Source organism: Ylistrum balloti, unplaced genomic scaffold (genome assembly GCF_031769215.1).
Source record: "Ylistrum balloti isolate Yb309-2 unplaced genomic scaffold, AGI_CSIRO_Ybal_v1 Utg369618, whole genome shotgun sequence".
Lineage (NCBI taxonomy): Eukaryota > Metazoa > Mollusca > Bivalvia > Pectinida > Pectinidae > Ylistrum > Ylistrum balloti.
Window position 1 is genome coordinate 1,050,819 of NW_026781890.1, and position 21,737 is coordinate 1,072,555.

General features: G+C 33.2%; 1 protein-coding gene across 5 annotated transcripts; it reads left to right on the plus strand.

The window, feature by feature from the left end:
- The first annotated feature begins 360 nt into the window (after positions 1–360).
- On the plus strand, positions 361–21,521 carry LOC132548884 (cleavage and polyadenylation specificity factor subunit 6-like). Of its 5 annotated transcripts, none has more exons than XM_060212786.1 (15): positions 361–420; positions 2,415–2,495; positions 2,794–2,889; positions 3,126–3,229; positions 3,390–3,586; positions 4,363–4,575; positions 6,862–6,986; positions 7,494–7,593; positions 12,951–13,046; positions 13,917–14,053; positions 14,285–14,382; positions 14,840–14,970; positions 15,296–15,443; positions 16,628–16,872; positions 21,011–21,521. In XM_060212786.1, the coding sequence occupies exons 1-14, from the start codon at positions 361–363 to the stop codon at positions 16,854–16,856; spliced, it is 1,815 nt and encodes a 604-aa protein (XP_060068769.1). In that variant the 3' UTR covers positions 16,857–16,872; positions 21,011–21,521. The 5 variants fall into 5 exon arrangements, with proteins under 5 accessions (XP_060068769.1, XP_060068784.1, XP_060068791.1 ...); XM_060212801.1 differs by having other exon boundaries at positions 14,855–14,970; XM_060212808.1 differs by having other exon boundaries at positions 14,858–14,970.
- The last annotated feature ends 216 nt before the right edge of the window (positions 21,522–21,737 follow it).

Consider the following 21,737-nt stretch of genomic DNA (forward strand, 5'->3'; position numbering starts at 1 on the left):
TCTCCACGTATTTGAAAGTAAATAATCATGGCTATGATTCAAGACAAAAAAAGCAAAATAATTCATACGAAAACTTATCACGAGAAGGCAACAGAAATATTCCATGTTTTCGTCACTTGCATCACGGTGATGCATTTGTATTTCTGCGACGTAGGTAGACATAGATATATAAATGATACGATAATTATATTAAATCTGAATATTAGACCAGATAGCATTTTACAGGATTAAAAGTAGCAACAGATCTTTGCTCAGAAAGAATCATAGTAGAAACAGTATTCGATATATTAGTATTTCCGGATATTGAAATGGCCGTCTTCACCACCGGAAGTTATAGACCACGAGATTGTGTGGGAAAAAATGGCGGATGGCGTGGACATAGATTTGTACGACAATTTAGAGGACGGGTTCGATGCAGGTGTAAGTGGTTACACTGAAAAAAAGTATCGAAGATATTTTATTTATATGCATTTGGAATGAGCTATTAGGGATTAACATTTTTATGTTGACACGATATCGCGATTGTCTAATTGCATGCAATTGTTCAGTCATGAGCCGCCATTGTTGTTTTCTGTTAAATTTGAGATTTGGTTTGTTATTTCAAGAAAACGGGTTATATGTTTCTGGTGACGATGCAATGTTAAGATAGGGGTTAACATTATTTAGTGTTAGTGATTTGAGATAGGGTTAGATCGAATCACATTATCAGTAGTCTCGTTCATGGTCATACTTGTAGCAACGTGCTCGCGTGACATCGAAGCCAAGCCATGTTTTTATGCTGATTAACCCCATCAGTGCTTATTAGGGTTGTTCATACACGTAGAAATGTTAATCTTTATATATATGTCTTACTGGTTATTTAGAAATAATGCCGATTGTTGATATATTAATTTTTGTCAAAAGAGCATTTTGAATAGTTAGAAAATTCATCAAGGGAGATAACTCATTTGGCCAACTCGTCTGATTCCATCCTGATATTTTGTTTTAGTTTTACTTTTGACCAGTCTTTAAGACAACTTGCTGTGTGTCTTCTCCAAGTCCTTCAACATAAGACCAGACATTGCTGGCCAGCCGTTTTTGTTTTAACTTTATTGTGCCAACTGCAACCACTTATTCCCCACACACTATATATAGCTTAAAGCTTGAATACCGTTATGTGTATCCAAAATTAAGGTATTATATTAGATAAAATAATTTATCACAAAATAAATTCCAGCTTTATTCCATTGCTTGATCCACCTAGCTTATAAACATGGTAATTTCAGTCAATATATAATAGTCTGACAACCAGGACTACTGAAATACCAGAATAGACTCATTGATTTACCACCATTAGAAGTCTGTGGATTGATGAAAATCATTTATCATTTGTGTCCAAATTGTCTGAAAGCAGCTGCCTGAAAGTCATTAAAATTCCAAGGACATATAAAAATATTGCTTTCTTCCGATTTTATTATGGTAACGGACATAATCTACTCATATATAAATATGCTTCCAGAAATAGTCTGATTGAAAGGTTGGAATAAGTAAGACATATTAGAAGGTTATTTCAGAATAATTTCTTCAGACTAGAAGTGCTAATAACCAGTAGAAGATTTAAAGATGTATTTATTAAGATGTTTCAATGACTACACTGTTAACTTCATCAGACAGATGAACAGTGTGATGGTATAGAGTTAGCTTACTTTTGGCATTATGATGATCCTATGAACAATATGGTAGAAAGATTATAGAAAAACTGTAAACAGGATTTGTAATAACAATGTATGTACTGTAGTTACATATTCATCTTTTTCATGGACATGGCATTTTGCCACTCAACTGTAGAAGCGAGAATGCTGATATCTTGTCTGCTCCATGTTGGCAAAGAAAGCATAATGTTTTGCATGAAACAATTCATGAAGTTCCCTCATTTCAAATGATCAATTCCATAGATTGAAAATGTAAAGGGCTTATAAAATCAAACAATATGTTACTGCTATGACTGAAATTAGAGAAAAGTTTACTTTTAGATCTACATGCGCCTTATTGGATAGGTTTATGTACTATTAAGAATAATGAAGTACATGGTCTTTACAAATGACAAATCCAGGGGATGAAGTTTCGACAAGATGTAACATATCCTACTCAGTTCTTTTCAGCTTGATCCATTCAGTTTGTGAATCATTTAGTAGAAATCTGCTTTAGTTCACTGCAGCTTGACCCATTCAGTTTGTGAATCATTTAGTAGAAATCCGCTTTAGTTCACTGCACCTTGATCCATTCAGTTTAGGAATGAAAAAGAAAATTTAGCAGAAAATTGAATTGCTGCATATTTTGACTTGGAATACAAGAGCAAAAATGTTCACCCTAAGAAATATCTTTAATGATATTACAATTACACACAAATTATTACTGATTTAAATCCTTTTCAGGACAACGACGCTGTTCCAGATGATGACCTGTACAATGATGTTATAACTGCATCTTCCAGTTCTGAAAGAATAGATTTACCGGTAAGATATGTTGAACAGTATAATTGTCACCCTTTTAAAGTTTCCAGAACTTCCAACTTCAATTTAAATGTATTATATTTGACTTCTTAAATATAAATCACAAAGAGTCTATTGATTTATTCACATTACTGTTCTGATAATCAAGACCCTCCCATTAGACTGACCTAACTGTCTCAAACAATAGAGATTGTCTTATAATCTTGTTTCATATGCCACTTAAATTCAGTGTAACTCAGTATTTTGTGATGTTTTTCTATACATAGGATGTTTCAATAATGTTGCTTGTATTTATTAATAGCAAAATGATGGAGACAGCAAATCTCTGTCGAGTATATCTGTCCCTCATGGATACACAGGGAGAAGAATCAGTTTATATGTTGGAAATCTAACATGGGTAAGTACATATACTGAATGTCAACAAATTTCATTATATATATATCTTTAGAGAACAAAATTTGTGACAGATTATTTACTGATTTTCTTTGTAAAGAAATGTAATAATAAGTAAAGCTTTCTCAGATTTAGTCGACATTTTAAACTGAAGTACCTTGGGGTTTAGATTTGTGATTTGTTAAGAATGTTTTCCTAGGAGTGTGCTTGTAATTTGTTGCTTATTATTGTCCTTTGTAGTGGACAACAGACCAGGACCTTACTGATGCTGTAGCTTCCATTGGCGTCACCGACCTTGTGGAAATCAAATTTTATGAAAACAGAGCTAATGGCCAATCGAAAGGGTAAGAAAAGTTATTTTTATCGTCCTTGTTTCATTTGAGTGGATGCTTTCACTAGATGTATTCTTAATGATGTTTTAATTCATTGTTTCCATATTAATGATTTGTTTGTTGTAAAAGTACTGTGTAGATATCCTAATCTTTCATGCGTTTATATTTTAAGCTTTGCGGTGGTAGTTGTGGGTTCAGACAGTTCATCAAGACACATCTTTGACAAACTCCAGAGGAAAGAGATCCATGGCCAGGTGCCAGCTGTCACTCACTGCAACAAACAGGCCCTCAGTCAGTTTGAAGCCCAAGCACGCAAGGGTGATGCCTCTCCACAGAATGGGGAATCTTCAAACAAGTTCTCCAGGGATGGTGAGCTGAGTTTACTTTTAAGAGAAGTATTTAAAGAAAAGTTACTCTTTTATTAAATAATGAGTAGGAAATCATATTTTTAAAGCCAATATCAGCTGCTTAGTGTTTAACAAGTTTACAATCAAGATTAGCTTAAAGTGGTATGTGCTAAATTGTTTTCAGAGAGAAATTTTACCATGAAGATAATTTACTATACTTGGTTGGAGTGAATAAATGATTTAAATAATTATTAAATTTTGCCTGAGCTTAAGTCAAACCCAATTTTGCTACAGTTTCATTTATATGTAATATTCATTAAACTGAAAAGTAAAATCAAACCACTTTTCAAAATATGAAATGATTTTGATTCATCATGCACAATGAGGAAAAGAATAAATTACTATATTTGATCAGAAAGCATTGTGACAATACAGTTGGAGTTACATGAAGAGAGTTTGGACTTGAATCAAGTTATTGAAGTTAGATATTGATTCTCAAGTGTGTTCAACTTTGCCAATTCAATTTCTGGAAATAAAAGCCTTATCTAATGATAGACTTTACAAGCAAGACTGTTTCTACACAACATAAACATATTCTGTGAAGACCTTTACTTGTGCCCATTACTATCAGTGCCAAATGCAATTTCAGCTAAGGGTTGCAGATTTCAAATTCTCTATGATTTATTTTTTAAAGCCTGTTAGTGATTCATTGTTTGAACAAAAGTTTTCTTTTACTTGTAAATTGATTCTTTGTTGCCAATTACAGTCTTTTTAATCAGTGTCTGTGATTTCATATAGGATTTAACGCTTCTACAGGAAACAAACCTCCTCGTGGGCCCCCTCACAACTCCCCTCATCAAGGTGGGCCCCCACAACAGAGGATGCAGTCCAACAAACCTCCAAACATGATGCAACAAAGACATCAACACCCACCAAATCAAGGACAGAGACCTCCTATAGGGCCCCCTCCACCAGGACCAATGCCACCCCATGGCGGACCTCCTTTCTCAGGTAATTAAAGATTTACATATTAATATTTCAGGAAGGTATTTTTTTAGACCACCATCTAATAGACAGGTGGCCATCTTGGAATTTTGAAATAAAAGTTTGTTACCGCTATTTCTGGAAAAGTACTGGATGGATCTTTCTCAAATTTCATATGCAGTTTCCCCTTGGTCCCTAGTTGTGTATTGTACCTTTTTTGGACTGATTCGAATTCAAGATGGCAGACAGGTGACCATCTTGGATTTTGAGAGTAAAATCTTGTTACTGCTATATCTGAGGAAGTACTGGATGGATCCTTCTGATATTTCATAGATATTGGTTTCCCTTGGTCCCTAGTTGTGCATTGTACCTTTTTTGGACTGATTTGAAATCAAGGTGGCCCACAGGCAGCCATCTTGGATGTCGACAGTAATACAGCACAAGCATATTGTCCATTATCCACCTGTAACTGAATACTGATAATACTTTGGGATCTTTTTCAAATGATATTTGCTAACAGGTGCTTAATAAAAATATCTTGTGCCATCATTGAGTACATTCAATGAAGACCAGTTTATGAACATTTACAACACCTGTAACAAACAAAAAAAAACATAAACAAATCTTCAAGAACTGAAAACAGATCCTCAAATGGTGGGCGCCAAGATCCCTCTGGGATCTCTTGTTTTATTTGTTGGCAAGATTCAGTGTTACCTTTGTGCTTTGAAATTGGGGTTACAGTGTGCTCCTAACACATACAGGAGAGCACAGTCTTGGATTTCACTAGATTTGGGAGTTTTGTAAGCTCATTAAGAGGTAATTAGGTAAAATGAAGTTTTAAGAAGTCCTTATAATCAGATACTTACTCAAAATAATGTAATGCATTGATGTTATCATGAAGGCAAGGGTTTGAACTTTCTAGAGCTTGGAGGGTATGGTTTGATGAATGTTACATTCCTAAAGTAAAATATTGCTGTTTCACCCATTTCAATCCCAAAGTTCCTCACCTTTATTAGGTCACCTGAGACTGTCTCATGATGACTTATTACAATACCCTTTTGTGCAGTGTTGCCCAGCGCCTGTAAACTTTTTTCATTTTCTACTTCTTCTGGAAACCTCTGAACTGATTTCCATGAAATCTAGCAGAAACCTTCCATCATCAAAGATAAACAAAAATAGTAAATTATATGGTCTCCACGCTGCAGGGGCCAGAAGTGGTCAAATTGACTGGTGCTTTAACACTGGTTGACCAACAGGGTCTGATGGATGTAGCCATAAAGGATGAAATTGACTGAAATTTTGAAGACTTCTTAATACCCAAATATGGTAGATTTAAATACTCTTCATGGATGGAAGGGTCTTAAAATAGAACTCTTCTGTCCCTATAACATCACATTTTTTATTTCCTCTTTGCTCAACAATTCAAATTGTTTGATTTGTTTTTTTATTCATAAATTGAAGGGCAGTTACCCCAATGTAAATACACTTTGATGCACATACAGAGGATGAAAAATAATTCTTATATTTACATTTGATAGCCACAGATTTTCATAGAACATTTAAAAAACAAATTACTTTCTTCACATTGTTAGAATAGTAGTGAGTTCATTTGAACTGCCATATTATACTAGAAAAAGTAGGTGGTGACATTTTAGTGTCATCAATCATACAACAACAACAACATAGTTTAAAGAGAAAATTATCAAATAGATGTATTTATTTACTATTTACAAATATAGATATATCATCTGGAGTTATATTTAGATGTCTTGCTTGTCTCTTCACATTTTAACCACATTTATATACCATTTAATGTAAGCAAACATTGTACATTTACAATTGTTGTGTAAGTAATGACAAGATAATATACCCTTATACAAGCCAAATCACCATGCAATTTATTCTGATATAGATAAATATAGATGATATTGTGAGTTTCACAAAGAGATTATATAACACACACATGTAAGTAATAAAAGCAGTTTAACAGTTATTTACAAGTGTTAAAGCTGTATCGTGTGGAGTCTGTCACCATTGCTGTATGCATATCTGTCTAAACCTTTATACTTACTTCAGTTTATTTAATTGATAGACAATTATTTTGATTAAGTTTCTATTAAAAATGTTAAACAATGTATGGGGCTACCAACAATGCCAAAATAGTAAATCAGGGTCTTTTCCACAAATTTGGGAAACACATTTCAAGGAGTAAACCATATATTTTATTTCTTTAAGAATTTAGATGGTATATCTTCCTTTTAAACAAAATGTGTTGTTGACTTGGTGTGCTAATGAGTGACTTTTGGTTTGTAGGTGGTCCTCCACGTCATGGTGGACCTCCACAGATGGGTGGACCCCCTAATATGAACATACCCCCAGGCCCGATGCATCCTGGTGGTCCTATGCCCCCAAGGAATATCGGACCTCCACCAGGAATGGTATGTATATACTTTTATGACCTTAGTTTGTAGTTACAGATAAAGTACCTAGTACCAAATGACATTGAATAGCAATTTTCTGTGCAAATAGGCTATTTCCATGTGAACTGGTTGAAATGGCTGAGGCGGCTCAAAAAAATGATTTCACGATTGACAAATACATCTGTACTCCATGTTTGAAATGTTAAAAGTAAAGTTCAAAATACACAGTTTTAGAATTTTCTTTTGTAAATATATTTCATAAAATTTAAATTTTCAAAATATATATGTGCACCAGCCCTGTTATATGAAAAATTTAAAAAGAAAAGATCTAATGATGTTCACCTGGTTAGTTTAAGACTGGTGTGGCTTGCCCCTTCTAACTGCAGTGCCTTATATTCCACTGTCCAGTCTAGGTCCTGATCTGTGTGAGGCATTTTTCCTACACTTCAGTCAATCAACCCTTTCAACCACCTACCTGATAGCAACCATAGGGATCTTGTAAAGTGTTATTTCTTTTTGTTATAGCCAATGAGAGGCCCTCCACCTCCAGGGATGAGAGGCCCCCCACCTCCAGGTCATGACCCCAGAGGACCACCCCCAAGACCAGAATGGGACAGACCCCCAGGTACATAGTGTTTCAAATTATATATTCATTAGGTTTGCAAAATGTATCTTGGTATGAATTTGATCTGGCCATCAATATTTTTAGATAGACTTAACACTGCACAAATATTTTTTATTTTACTTCAATATGGAATAAGCACTTTCCATAATAATTAATTCAGAACTGGATGGTCCTTTCTATGTGTTATTGATCTCTATCAGTGCTATTGTTTTGTGCATTCTACATTTGTACAAATCAAATGAATCTGAGCTATCAAACAATCTCATACCTGCTATAGTTTAAGGTAAAGAGTTTGGTTATTGCCAATCGCATATTAATAAGTATTCATGATTCTTTTAACAATACCAGTCAAACAGTTGTTTTTTGTATGAATATTTTGAGAGCATTACTTCTGATTAAATAACATAATGTAGGACAGGGCTTATGGACTTTTTCACCTTTTATAGTTTCTGTTATATATGTCCTGATTACACAGTTGTCGACACAAGACCATAGAATTTGCTCTTAAACATAGACATTCTGTGTGATGCAGACTCTTTTGATTTTAATATCTTGGGATTATGTGATATGTTTTAAATTGTAAGATGTAACATATTTAGAAAGGAACACAGATTTGTGGTACTTACACCACTGTGGCCTTATGTGGTGAGATGCCTGATTTTATATTGGGGCTATTCCAGTAAAGCATCCATTTAACCCCAGGACTAAAAAATCTTACCATTGTTTGGTTTCCTGCCTATTACACAAAGGAAAATATCAATTACTTTAAACTAGATTTCTTCTAAGATTTCAGTAGTATAACAAGTTTGAGGCGATTTACTCTCACGAATTCTGAGTGAACGCTGTAAAATTCATATTTTATTGTCTTTATTTAAACCCAGTAGGGGGTCCCATATCTAGTTACTGATTTTTTCATGACAGGTAAGCTTACTGTAGGATGTTTGAATGGTATGTTCGAATGGTACTGATGGTGACCTGTACACAGACCAGAATAACTTTCGACACCTTAATAGCATATGATACAATACCCAAAGGAATGCACCAGACTTAATAAGTTTCAAATTCAGGTAGTATCTCATGTTTTTGTTTAGATTAAAACAATGTGAAAGTCAATTGTTTAAAAGCTGGATTGACTTTATATAAAGGTGATAAAGTCATAAAATTCAAACATGCCTTAGACAGCAAACTTGGAACCAACTAACCGAATTCAAGAATATGTAGATTCAGGATAAGTAGCATGTAAGGTAAATAGTCATTATGATAAAATAACAAATGTTAAATATGAAAACCAGTTTTCATTATCTACATTTTGAATCATTGTGATTAATTTTTTTTTATTTTCTTACTATCACAAAATCTGTGAGGAAAAAATTTCACATGAAAGGAAGTTGGTGTGCAGTAAATTCTATGGTTGGTGCCCGTTAACACAAACATGGAATCTCTGAGTGAGAAGGATATGATACTACTGGAATAGCCCTTATTTCCAATTTATACTACTTGCAGTAAAATGTGTCCTTACCTCGTACTACTCTTGATGTAGAGTTTATGTAGATTTTTTTCTTAGAGGATCATTTTAAAAGCAAAAGTATGATTACATATCAAAATAGATTAAGTTGTATATTTCATCATACTGTGATTTTGTCTACCTGTGTTATGACAGTATTACATTTACTTGATAAGAAGATAATATATACTGGCTTAATTTAAAAGTAACAAGTTGTATGAGCATTTTTCATATTCTGTATGTATTGGAAGTGTATGTTATAACAAGTCTAAACATAAAAAACATTAACTTATGCTACTTATCTTACAAAAAAGCATTTTTTCACCGAAAAAAGCTGTTTTTATCAATCAAAATATTGATTTTAGTGTAGAATTAGCAAAGTCAACTAAGGACAAAAATTAACATTGGATTCATATAAATTCAGAATACTACACAGTATTTAATGTGACTTTCGTTAGACTTTTGGTTAATGCTTAAATTGTTTTAGTGTGGTATGCTATAGTGAGTAGTTATATATGAATTACTGATGTTGTTGCAGATACAAATACACTGTTATGTTTTCATGTTGATATGTACAATTCAACAGAATGACCCATATGAAAATGGAGGTGATGGTATACACAACTTGTATTTTGTCCTATTAGTACTGAATACCATAAATGCCAGTGTTTTGTGTGCATCTATGTAATATGCACATGGACTTTTTAGGGTTGGAAATACTGAAAATATGCTTCAACTTGTTTGATGTAGCATTCAAAAATTCAGGCCCCTCCCCCTAGTTTTTAAACTAGGTCTAATCTACAGGATTAGATGAGATCCTGAGAGGCCTGATCTATTGTCAAATAAGTCTACACAATGTAAATCTTCATGTAATTTTTTGTAAATCAAGTCATACATGCGATTATTCATATTCTGTATTAAAATTATCCTTATCCAAGTATCACTTCCATTTTTCAATTATGATAAATATCTATTGGTCACAATCTCAGCATTATTTTTTACCAGACATACTTGATGTATGTAATGCAATTATTATTAGTCTCAAGTTTACCTATTATTTCCATGTTAAGTTTTAAAGGTTGAAAAAATTAGAAGTCTGGTGACACATCAGTCTTAAGTTTTATATAATTTTGTACATTGGTTTTCCTAGTCTTGTCTGTGCTGTTTGACATCAGTACAATATTAGTAGATACTGTAACTGATATGTCATATATTTGGAACTGTGACTAATATTTGTTTGTTAATAAGTGTTGATTCCATACTGTGAAGGTAAAGATGATAATTATTCGGCCGTTGATTTCCATAATGTTGTCTAATTTATAGCTGTTATGAACCGTCCTGGCCAACCTCCACCTCCTGGAAGTAAGTCTGCCAATCTGACCCCTGACCTCTCCACAGTTACACATGCTTTATTTGTACCAATTGGTCATAGTTACTCTTTAGGTACCACTTACAAGAGTTGTTGACCTTGAAGTAGTCAATAAACAGTCCAATAATGCTTGGTATTGACAGAATGTCCTATGAAAGGTTAGGAAAAGGGTTGGTATGAATTATTACCAATAAAGAAGAAAGTTGATAGAGCAGTTGGTGGTCAAACTCAGACAATTGTAGAAAGATCTTTAATAGGGGGAAAATTATTTTGTTAAAGACAAAATTTTACTGGTCTGTATCTCCAAACTTATACTCGCCAGACAGTGAGTAATTGGCACATGTAGTAGTTGTTAGTCTAGGTGTGGAATTGTCTGACAGTTCCATTGTATGGGTCTATATTTTACCAAAATCTGCTGCAATACTGTAAAAGGAAAGCATTTATGTTTTTGTGGAGAGGTCATGTATCAACTATGATTCCTTCTGTTTTAGGAGTATAAGGTTTATGACAATACACTATGAATGATTGTAAAGGAATGAGATGTAACATCGATCACCAACATTGTCAAGTTAATAAGTAGGAAATGATCTTTGTTCTGTTGTTTTACATTGTTATGTTTTTGTTTGTAATTTAATTTGTCATTTTTTTAAAATGTCTTTTTATATATATAAAGTACATAGCCAAATTTGAAATATGATATTAATTAAAAGTACAAAATCAACGCGAAATGATTGTATTTTGACATATTAATTACAATTTAAACAAACTTTTGATACTGACAGTCAGATCAAATGCTAAAATTCAAATTTTTTTATTAAATGTGCATATGTTTCATTGCTAATGACTGAGCAGTTAACATCTGTTCTTGATATAAGCATGATTAGATTGTTTGATGGAATCCTTGTGATGTAAATATTCCTCTGTTTATCCACCCCAGAGGTCTGTTTATATCCTACAAAGGTGATCAATTGTTTCCTCACACTTTTTAGTTATTTAATACTAAGTTGTTGTGGTGAGCTGAATACGTTGTGTCATCATTAATGACATGTAAAACACTACAAGATGTTGCTATGTAATTTCTTAAAGAATATAGTCAACAGTTACTTTAACCTAGAAACAGAAATTTGAAGCAGCAATGGGTTTAATTAGAGATGAAAAATTTTCAGTTTTTGCCTTACTTGATCCGAAATGTTTATCATTATGGAAAATTTTCAATGTTTTCCCTTTACAAAAATCTCCAAAGTTTTCATTTCAGCCAATTTGTCAACTGGCCAATCTCAAAAATAAGACGAAAACAAAGATATTGTATTTCTTGACTGGTTAAGTTGTAGTTTTAAAAGTTGTATTGAGTAACAAGTTGGATATTTTTTTCTCATTATGTATTTCTTATTTTATAAATATGTTTAATATTTGATGAGAGTTAGTAGATTTATAGAATGTAATATGCGGAGGTGGTGGAGGTGAACAGATGGCTAAAGCTAGCATGGGGTCACACACTGGTTCATGACTATCTGATAATAACTCTTCATACTGGGACCTATCTGTATTATACACCATGCAGTTGGTTACGCTCGGGTAATTCCAGTCTGTCTAGATTAAACAGACCACAAACCTGAATGTGCCTGTCTGTACAAAGTGATTAGATCTTCAGTGAGTTATTGACAGATAGAAAACAACAGGTCTGGATGGAGCCATCAGCATGCTTTCATGGGACGGTGTTAACTGCTCTGTATCTTATTTGTTCATGTTGTATCAATAATGTTGTAACATAAGTTTAAATGTAGCGACAGTTTGGCGTCACAGCATCACACATAGATAAAGTAAATAAAAGGTGTTGGTTTTGTGAAAATGTACGTAAACTCTTCACATTCACGTGAAGAATGGTGAGGTGATGATGAAGAGTGATGCACTATAAATGATACTGGTGTCTTGGGTATCTAATTTAACTATAGTACAGTCTCCTTATGTCATTCTCCATAATCAGTTTATAAACTTATTCACATGAAAAAGTCAGAAACCATTTTATCAGACATTTCAAATATTGTTGATTGGCATGTATATAACTACGGTATATTATTGAAATATCCACCTATGATTGTGATACTGGAGGGGATCATAGGAAGTTGACTTACTATTGACACAATCACTTTTATACATAGATGCCTTCAATGTGGATGTGCAATTTGTGTAGACACTGGCTGATTTGCTTGATATGATGTACATGTGTGATATGTAAAAGGCTTTGTAACTAAATATTACTGAGAAAATGAAATTCTTAACCAATTTTTTCCCCTTACTTTGGAATTTTATGTTTGTATTTCAGGTAACAACATTTAGTTTTGTCCTTATTTTTGTAACATGATCATCTGTGTTAATCTGGTCAGCATGATCAACGAGAATTTTTCAGTATTTGTGAACACATACTGTGATAATCTGGCTATGTATATTAACACTTTCCCTTATTCTGTTCAATTGGTATTTCAGTTCCATACAACCCTGCCCTTGGACCCCCTCCCCCACAGCCTGTTCCACCTCCTGGAACAAGACACCCCCATCCAGGGGGACCAGGAATCGGGCCAGGTAAGGATGATATATGGAGTCACCTTTGCTGGCTGTCCGACCTCATCAGTCAGTAATAATATTTCAAGAGAAATTATCAGTATAATTTTCTCCAAGTCATATACCACTGAATGATTTTGATGACAGTACCGGTATGATATGTTTGTTTTGGAAATACACGAGCCTTTGACTGTCTGATATTGGATGTTATCTGTCCAAGATGAGACCATTTCATGATAAGAAATAAAAAGCTAAGATTTCCCATCATCCTGTCATTGTTTTTGACAGATTTGGAAAAATTTCACCAATACATTACTGTTGTGTTTTCTTACTCTCTTGGCAGAATTAACCAAATACGTGTAAAAGAAATTTTAAGGTATAAATACAATTCAGGAATAAACAGATGAAAAATAAAAAAACATTTAAACAGAGTACTAATGAAGACTTCAGTAAGTCAATGTTAGACCAAGATCTTGTGTTGTTCTTATGAAATTTTTATGCTGAATCAGATTTGTTTAATCAGAAATATATATTTCTGCCAATCATTGAAACCGATACAATTGGTATTTTTTTAAAACAAATTATGTATTAGGGAATATCATGATATATATAGACTTTTATTAATTTTTTTTTGTCAAGCTTTTGGTAATAAATTTTATTCTTGCATATTGTGGCTTTTGAATTTTAAGTGTAATATTAAACCTGATGAATCTAGATAACAGGGCTAGGAGGAGCTGATTTCTCCTTAACTGAGATCAACTCTCGTCTTGGCCAAAATCAGGACACCTGCAAAACCAAACATACACTGATTTGTAGATTAGTATTATACAAAGAAGATAATAATTTTATTTAAGGAGATGTGATTCTAGATTATTACTGCATTTCAAACAGGAATGCCACCTAGTGGCCAGCCGCCAATGTCATTGCCGCCCCCAGGACATCCTCCAGGACACCCACCCACCCCTGCCCCTCATGTGAACCCAGCGTTCTTCCCCCCTCAGCATGGACCTCCACCAGCAGGACCAGTGGTAAGTACATGTATACACAATCTGCATTTCTTTAAGGTGCTTATTTATAGATCAAGTATTTTTACTAATTTTCAGTGTATCTGAGGTAATTGTACTATATAATAAATGGTGATTAAAATTATACTGACAATCAGGTTACAGTCACTGCTTTAGACTAGTATGCATCTAAAATCCATGTTGTTTATTGTCATACCAAAAGTAAACAGATTTTTACCCATGTTTGTGTTACAGCCAGTGCACTCAGCCCCAGATCCATATAACCGACCTCCTCCAGGAGCCCCAGTGTCCTCCTACCCAGGTGATCACTACAGCAGACCTCCCCCAGAAAGGTGCGTGTACATGTCATTTGACACTGGCTTGTTGAGAAAAGAGTTTTTGATTACTTCCTTTGATATGACAAAGTTTTTACAAAAAACGAAAGAAAGAAAAAAAAAAGAAAAAACGATGGCATTTTCACTACAATAAATTTGAAATTTATGATAAATTTGATTTCTCTTGTTGCTATGGAAACACATGAAACTTTCCCAATTGTGTTCAATAAAAATCATTATTTTCATCTGAATATCTGAGTGATGAACATCGAAAGGAATTCTTTGGATAAGAGGTAAGATGCATGGTTATTTTTGTTGAATTCTTGAAAAACTGGATTCTAATTCTCTTGTCGTTTCTCATTTACATTATTTTATAAACATCAGCATCAGAAATCAATACTTAAAATCATGTATAATGGTTTCATAGCAGTCATGAATGGTGTGCTGTAACAAACTTATTCCTGGTCTGTTATAGTATATATTCCAACAGCAGGGTTGAGCCTGTGTCACCAGCACTCAGTGAGCAGGAGTTTGAGGAGATATTCCAGAGGAACAAAACAGTCTCAAGCAGTGCCATATCCCGAGCTGTACAGGATGCCAGTGCAGGTATATTTTCCAGAACTTCTTAAAAATCATTTTACTTGAATAAATAAAATCTGCACATATGCATTTGTTATATTCTTCAATACATCATTATTGATCAAAGTTTTAAAAGGAAGGTAAAAAAGAAAAATAGATTTGCAATAGAGTCCTACACCTTTTCTTGTTTTGCTGCTCTTGATATGTCCATATTTGATATATTAGTGCACTTCATCAAGATGCCTATTGGTTTTAATTATATTTCAACTAATTTACTGCCATTGTCAAAGTTATATAGAAGTTTGATTTCGTTTACTATTGTTTAAGTGATTTTCTTGTCATTGTTGTTTAGGTGAATTTGCAAGTGCTATCGAAACCTTGGTAACAGCAATATCCCTGATCAAACAATCAAAGATAGCCAGTGATGACCGTTGCAAGATCCTTATCAGCTCCCTTCAGGACACGCTTCACGGAATTGAGGAGAAGTCATATGGATCCAAGTAAGTATTTCTAAAAATAAATAGAGTTGAAACAAATAGCAGATTTTGGTATTCAAATAATAGTTTAATGTATTCAAATCATGTGCTAATATTTAGATGGTAAGGTCAATAATTGTATCTATGTACATATACACAGGTACATACCAATTTATATGAGTAATTAATGTTGTTTTATATATCTGATTACATGTTTATTTTCAATCAAACATACCGGTACCTTTAGTCAGAATAAGGGAACAAATCAAAACATCTGAATTCTGAAAAGAGGGTAGTAAAACAAGACGACAGGGGTGGATCATACAGCGAAAGTCTACTTAACAGCATACCTGCTTGTTTTTGTTATGTCATCAAAGAGTAAAGAACAGTTGGTTTGCAAATCTGGGAAATAATCCAGTTTTTATGTACAAAGCATTGGATTTGTGAACTGTCATATACAACTGATTGACACTGTAAAATGCACCTACATGTAGAAATAAAACAACACTGCAAATGGCTCACGTGGTGACTTTTCATTGGTCAGTTTTCTTGTAATCAGCTAAGCTACTCTTGCATCTCTGTCACTCTGATGCTCATAACTTTCAAATTACAGGAGGTTTGTTCCAGAGATGACTACCTATGTTTTTATGATAATCACCAAATGTAGCCTCTCTGAATTCAACTGGAAACTTTCCACAACCCAGCCTAAACATTTTTCCATGTTCATAATGAGGGGAATTCAATTGTATCAGATATTTGATTACCATTTCCTTATTCAAATTTTCAGGAATTGAATATTCATTTGCGAATTGTTTGATCTCCAGTTATGAACAATTTATTTTATATTACACAACTTCGTTTCTTCTGTCATTTGTAAATTGTTCTTGTCCGAAAGGCATTAAAGATTACTTTCTTATTTCGATTTTGCTTATTTTTTTTATAAGCATAAATGATTATGCGAAGTATCTCTTGGATTATCATTTTTAAGATAATCTGGAGGAATATATACTCAACTGAACCTTATTTCAATCTCTTGATAGGTAGGGAAATGATATCACTACATTAGGTGTACATGAATTACAAGTTACATCAAGTAACATATTTTTCTCGATTATATCAAGTCTTTCAGCCTTATAGTTACTTCCTAAAAAAATCCTAAAGAATTAAAGAATATTCTCTTGAAATTTGAATTTAAAACGTTTTTTTAGGAGTACATCTAGAAGATCACGTTCAAGGGAGCGAGAAAGGGATACTCGTGACCGTGAAAAGAGAAGTCGCCATCGAACAAGAAGTAGGGAAAGGGAATATCGTGAGAGGAGTAGAGACCGTGAACGTCACTATGAGGAGTCAAGGTCCTCGCACAGGGGAGAGCGAGACCGTGATCGTGACAGGGAGCGTGAGCGCGAAAGAGAATACAGCAGCAGTCGTCGACACTGATTACAGGACTTGCCAGGTAACCACCTCATCCACATCATGCTCCTCCATTTCACCACGTAGTCTGCATTTCTTGAAAGAAAACACATTGGTGTACAAATCAAACCTGTGCTAGCTGTATTTTATTTGTCTTTTGGAAGAACAGACTGCACACAGTAATTTTTTCAATAACTCAACAGATAGGAAAATAAATTTTGGCAGGCTGCCCTTCATTGTTAGGGTAGAAGATAATGTCAAAAGTATTTGATGGGGTTGGCTACACAGTAAGGTTTGGACATCATGTGAGGTGAGCTATTATTTCTCAGTCTTAACAGTTTACTACTCCAGAGGATTAGCAGGTAAGTATGAGGTCCTACACATCTCAGGTAAGTGTTTGTAAAGTTTGTTGTCTCATACCTCCCTGTTTCATATTGAAAATTAACAAAAAGTTCAACAAGGAGTGTTTTCCCAAATAAAAAATATTTTCCTTGGGTTGTTTGGTGTTTAATTATTCAATATAAGTGAAGGCTATGTTAAACGGTGAAAGAGGCACATGTTCCTAAAATGCTTACATTTCTTTTGCAGATTTTATTCGGAAAATGATTCTACCTCGGGCAGTTTCCTATACTACTAGAAAATTGGCTCAAAACATCTGTTCAGTTTATGGACAAGAAGTTGTGTTTAATAAATTATGTGCCAAATTATTTGAATTTCAATGCAATACAAGAGAGGCAGCTAGACATATTATATAAAATGTTATGTTTTACAAGGTTGATATTTTTACATGTGATCATTACCAAAACTTTTTCTTGCATCATTCCAATGTAGACATCTTTGTCCATGTTATATAAATTGTTTAGAATGTCTACAAACATTTGTAATCCACAAGTGTGATGTGAAATGAAAGAGAGTGGCATGTTGATGTTTGTAGATGGATCCATTTCTCAGTCTGGCATCGTTATTGCCATCTTTCTTGTTATAGAAAATTGATTGAAAATTTACCTTGTTAATAATAAGATTTTGGCTGTATCTTATTCAGCGGCACAATATAATTTTGATGTTCAAATTCTAGGTTGAAGCGACAAGACAATTCTATAGTTTAAAAAAAAGTTATACATGCATACATATTGTTTAGATAAATTCCACACATTTTATACCACACAATTTTATGTACCTAATTTGATATGTTCTAGACAATACAAAGAGTATTTCAGAATAACTTACATAATATTGTCACATACCAAGTTTTTGATGTATACAAAAACTCATTTGATTGAAACATTTAATCTGTTGGTGCAATTCTTCGTTAAGTTGAAGTTCATGTGAATTTTTCAATTACAGTTTTCCAAAAGTAATTCCTTATACATTAAGTCTTTTCAATTTTTTTTTTTTTTTTTTTTGAAAAATTTTTTTTTTTTGTATCCCGATAATGTCATGTCTGCAAAAGGGAATATTAGAAAGTCTGTGTTATCAGAACTATTTTATTAATTTCCTTATTATGTTGTATTGCTAGTAGATGATCTGAAATAGATTTTCAGTTATTTTCCTGTATGCCATATGATAATATATTTTTGTCACAGATATTTTTGTATATCAATTTGTGGTTTTTGACTGACCTTAGAAGTGGGGTATAATGAAATGAGATCTTTTCACTCTCTAGGAGGATGAATTGCGTAACATTCCTGTTTGAAGATTGATATATATATATATATATATATATAGAATATATGTACCATTTTACGAACATATGGATTTATAGACTTACACTGGTATGAGTGAACTTATGTGAACTAATAGTTGCATGAATTTGTTTGAATCTACCACTGTGTGATTGTTTGTTAATGGTCTGCTGTATGAGAGAAACACTACAGGTGTGTGAATGTTGTTAATGTGGACAATTGCAAATGTTTGTAGATATTTGGTTATGGGAATGTCTGGCTCTGCTGAACAGTTAACCCATTTAAAGTTTTTTATTTTGTTATTACTTTAAATAGTTGTATACTACATTATACCCCTGATAACCTATTACACTTGATGGTGATACTGCTAGGTTATGTTAAATATGGTATGTCATCTCATAATGCTCTTATTCAAGTTTATCCTGTGCAATATTGACGCATGTACTTATTTTTATTGGAAACTTTTGTTTTCGTGTTACATGGTGTATCGTTCATATATTATAAACATATATATTTTCACACAAGAAATATCCTTGTCATGATGCTTTGTGTGTGGTGTTAGTCTCAATAATAATATTCTGATGTTATAATGCATTTATTTGTCGGAAAAAGGTGACAAGAGGAAGTACATAAAGAAATTTAATTGATGTTTCAGAAGGAGGATGTATTGGGTTGTTGTTGGTAGATGTATCAGTACATAAGATTTAACAGTCTATATCTTATACTACATATTCATTTTCATGCATTGGTGTCAATTGTGTCATGTTCAGACTATCTGTCTGTGGTCATTCACTTACAAATTTGAACTCTTCAACAGTCTAATCAATGATGATAACCTTGTTCCCTATGGGCAAGATCAAATTTTTTCCTATACCAGAGACTTAAGTTGGAAAGTTCAAGTTTGTATGGAATTTGAATTATATTTCAAGGTGTTTCAACACATTTAACAGTGAAGTGTATTAAAAGATAAGACCGCAAATATTTATCCGTAATGCAACAAAAAAATTCTGATAAAGTAGAAAACTAGATTTCCACATAAAATGTTCATTGATAATAAGCGGATGACATTTATACCCTTGGTTTTGATATAGGAAGAAATACCTGTCGAGGTGATGAATGTACTATGTAATTTAGTTTTTTATTTTTTTGGGTTTTTTTTTTCCTGTTTGCTTGTAAAAAAGGGCAATAATTTGAAGGGGAAAATTGATAAGGCTTAATAAATTAAAACTATCAATTCTCCATTATTTGAAGTGCTAGTGTGTTATTGATGTATAGAATGATAAAATAGAATATACACAAATGATTTTATTGGTAGGTGTGTGTCAGAATGGTGTGAGGCTTTTTCGATGTTATGTTTATCCTTTTGGAGAAAACAGATATTTGGTTGAGGTATTAAGAGAGAAAGGATAAAACTTCAAAAATAGAAATGTTTTAAACAGCTTTTGTAAAGAAAAACACATTTTAGATCATAGTCATTTGTGAAAAAAGAACAAATTTTAAAGCCACAAATTCTGAGAGGGAAGAAAAGGGTTTGAAGACAAAAGTTGTTGAAATCAAAGAGAGGATGAATGTGTTTAATGATGAAGTTGCTGAAATTAGAGAAATGATGACTATGTTAACGAAAGAGGAAAGGCTGTCAAATTGCCTTTTGAGAGAGAAGTGAAACCATTTTGTGTCGGAAGCAAAACTTGTTCTATATGCTCTAGAGATAAACATGTCATTATGTTGCGTTGAGAGTGTGAAAGTAGCAGAATGCATGTTCTGTTCTAGGGAGGGAGAAAGAGTAGTTGAGATTATGAGCTATATTGTTCTGTAAAAAAGTAAAACAGTTCTTTTTGCTCCAATTCAAATTCAAATTAGTGTTCTGTTTATTCTGTTTGAGAGGAGAAAGAATTTAAAGTTCAATTTTGTGTAAGTGAGGTAAAACTAAAGAACATCCATCTAGTGTAAATTTCTCACAAAAACTGAGATTTCAGTTTAAAAAAAAGAAGAAAAGGAAGAAAAAAAAATTGTCCATATAAAAAAAATAACTTTAAGATTGGCATGGTTAAAAGACAAAATGCCGTAACAAGTTAAGGTGTTGTATTAGATTATGGCAGATGTAAAATTAAAGGTTACACCAGTTATGTGTTGAGATATACAATATTTAGACAAAGAAACTAGGAGTACATGGTATCATGGTAATGTCAAGATCACAAACAGTAAGTACAGAAATAATCAACAAAATGGTTAAATTCCCTACTTGTTTAATGGTAAAAGTGGTTTCGTATTTTGCTTTAAAAAAAGCTGTGAGAGAGGGATTACAATATCTCGTAACATATCGATCTATTTCAATTCAAACAGATTAAAATTTTGCTTGATTCACAAAAATGAATGGTTCAAGAAATGTTTCCTCTTCCAGCAGAAACTGAAAGCAGAATTGGTCAGTATTATCAGCTTATTTTAAGGTAAATATGATTTAATTATGTTATTGACATTTTGACCTTTTTTCTATTGTAGGTTATGTAACCATAGAGATGACCTTGAGTTGGTGTAAACGTCCTTATGATGTATTCAGCCTCTTCAATCCATGTTATTTTTTGTAAAAAAGAGAAGTACTTTTTTTCTGTGAAATCAGTGTGTAAATAGTTAGTCAATAGATCCATGTTTTTGGATTCTTTCATCACTGTGAAAAAGACATCAACGAAACAACGGTGAACTACACGAACTTGAGACAGGAGGAAGGACTGATGGATTATCATCAGACACAGATAAGGAGGAGGATCGATGGATTATCATCAGACACAGATAAGGAGGAGGATCGATGGATTATTGTCAGACACAGATAGGGAGAAGGACCAATATAATATTGTCAAGAAAAATGTGCATTTTTTCAAATCTATCATTCACAGGAATTCTCATCTAAGCGGACAGCTAAGGAACATGAATCATGATTTTATCCGAGATTTTAAACCACTTTTTATGTTGTTAACAGTTCTCCAAAATAAAAGAATATGTGTTGTAATTACAATGACTTAATTTTTCATTTTATGTACATTGTGTGAGTTAAGTTATGAGAGATTGAGTGTGCATTTTGTATTCAAACTAATAAGCTATTTAGTTACAGGGTTGTTGGCACAATCTTCAGAAATAGAGCACTGCAGTTTCAAATTATCTTAAGACAGAGGAGGGTTAGAAGCTGCTATGAAATGGTTTAGCGAGTTCATGCAGATCTGAAGGCAAAGTA

Bases quoted from the DNA above. Each gene is read 5' to 3' on its own strand.
- LOC132548884 (XM_060212786.1), top strand. From the start codon at position 361: ATGGCGGATGGCGTGGACATAGATTTGTACGACAATTTAGAGGACGGG. The intron at 421-2,414 runs GTAAGTGGTTAC...AATCCTTTTCAG, and splicing joins AGGACGGGTTCGATGCAGGT to GACAACGACGCTGTTCCAGA. The intron at 14,971-15,295 runs GTATATTTTCCA...ATTGTTGTTTAG, and splicing joins TGTACAGGATGCCAGTGCAG to GTGAATTTGCAAGTGCTATC.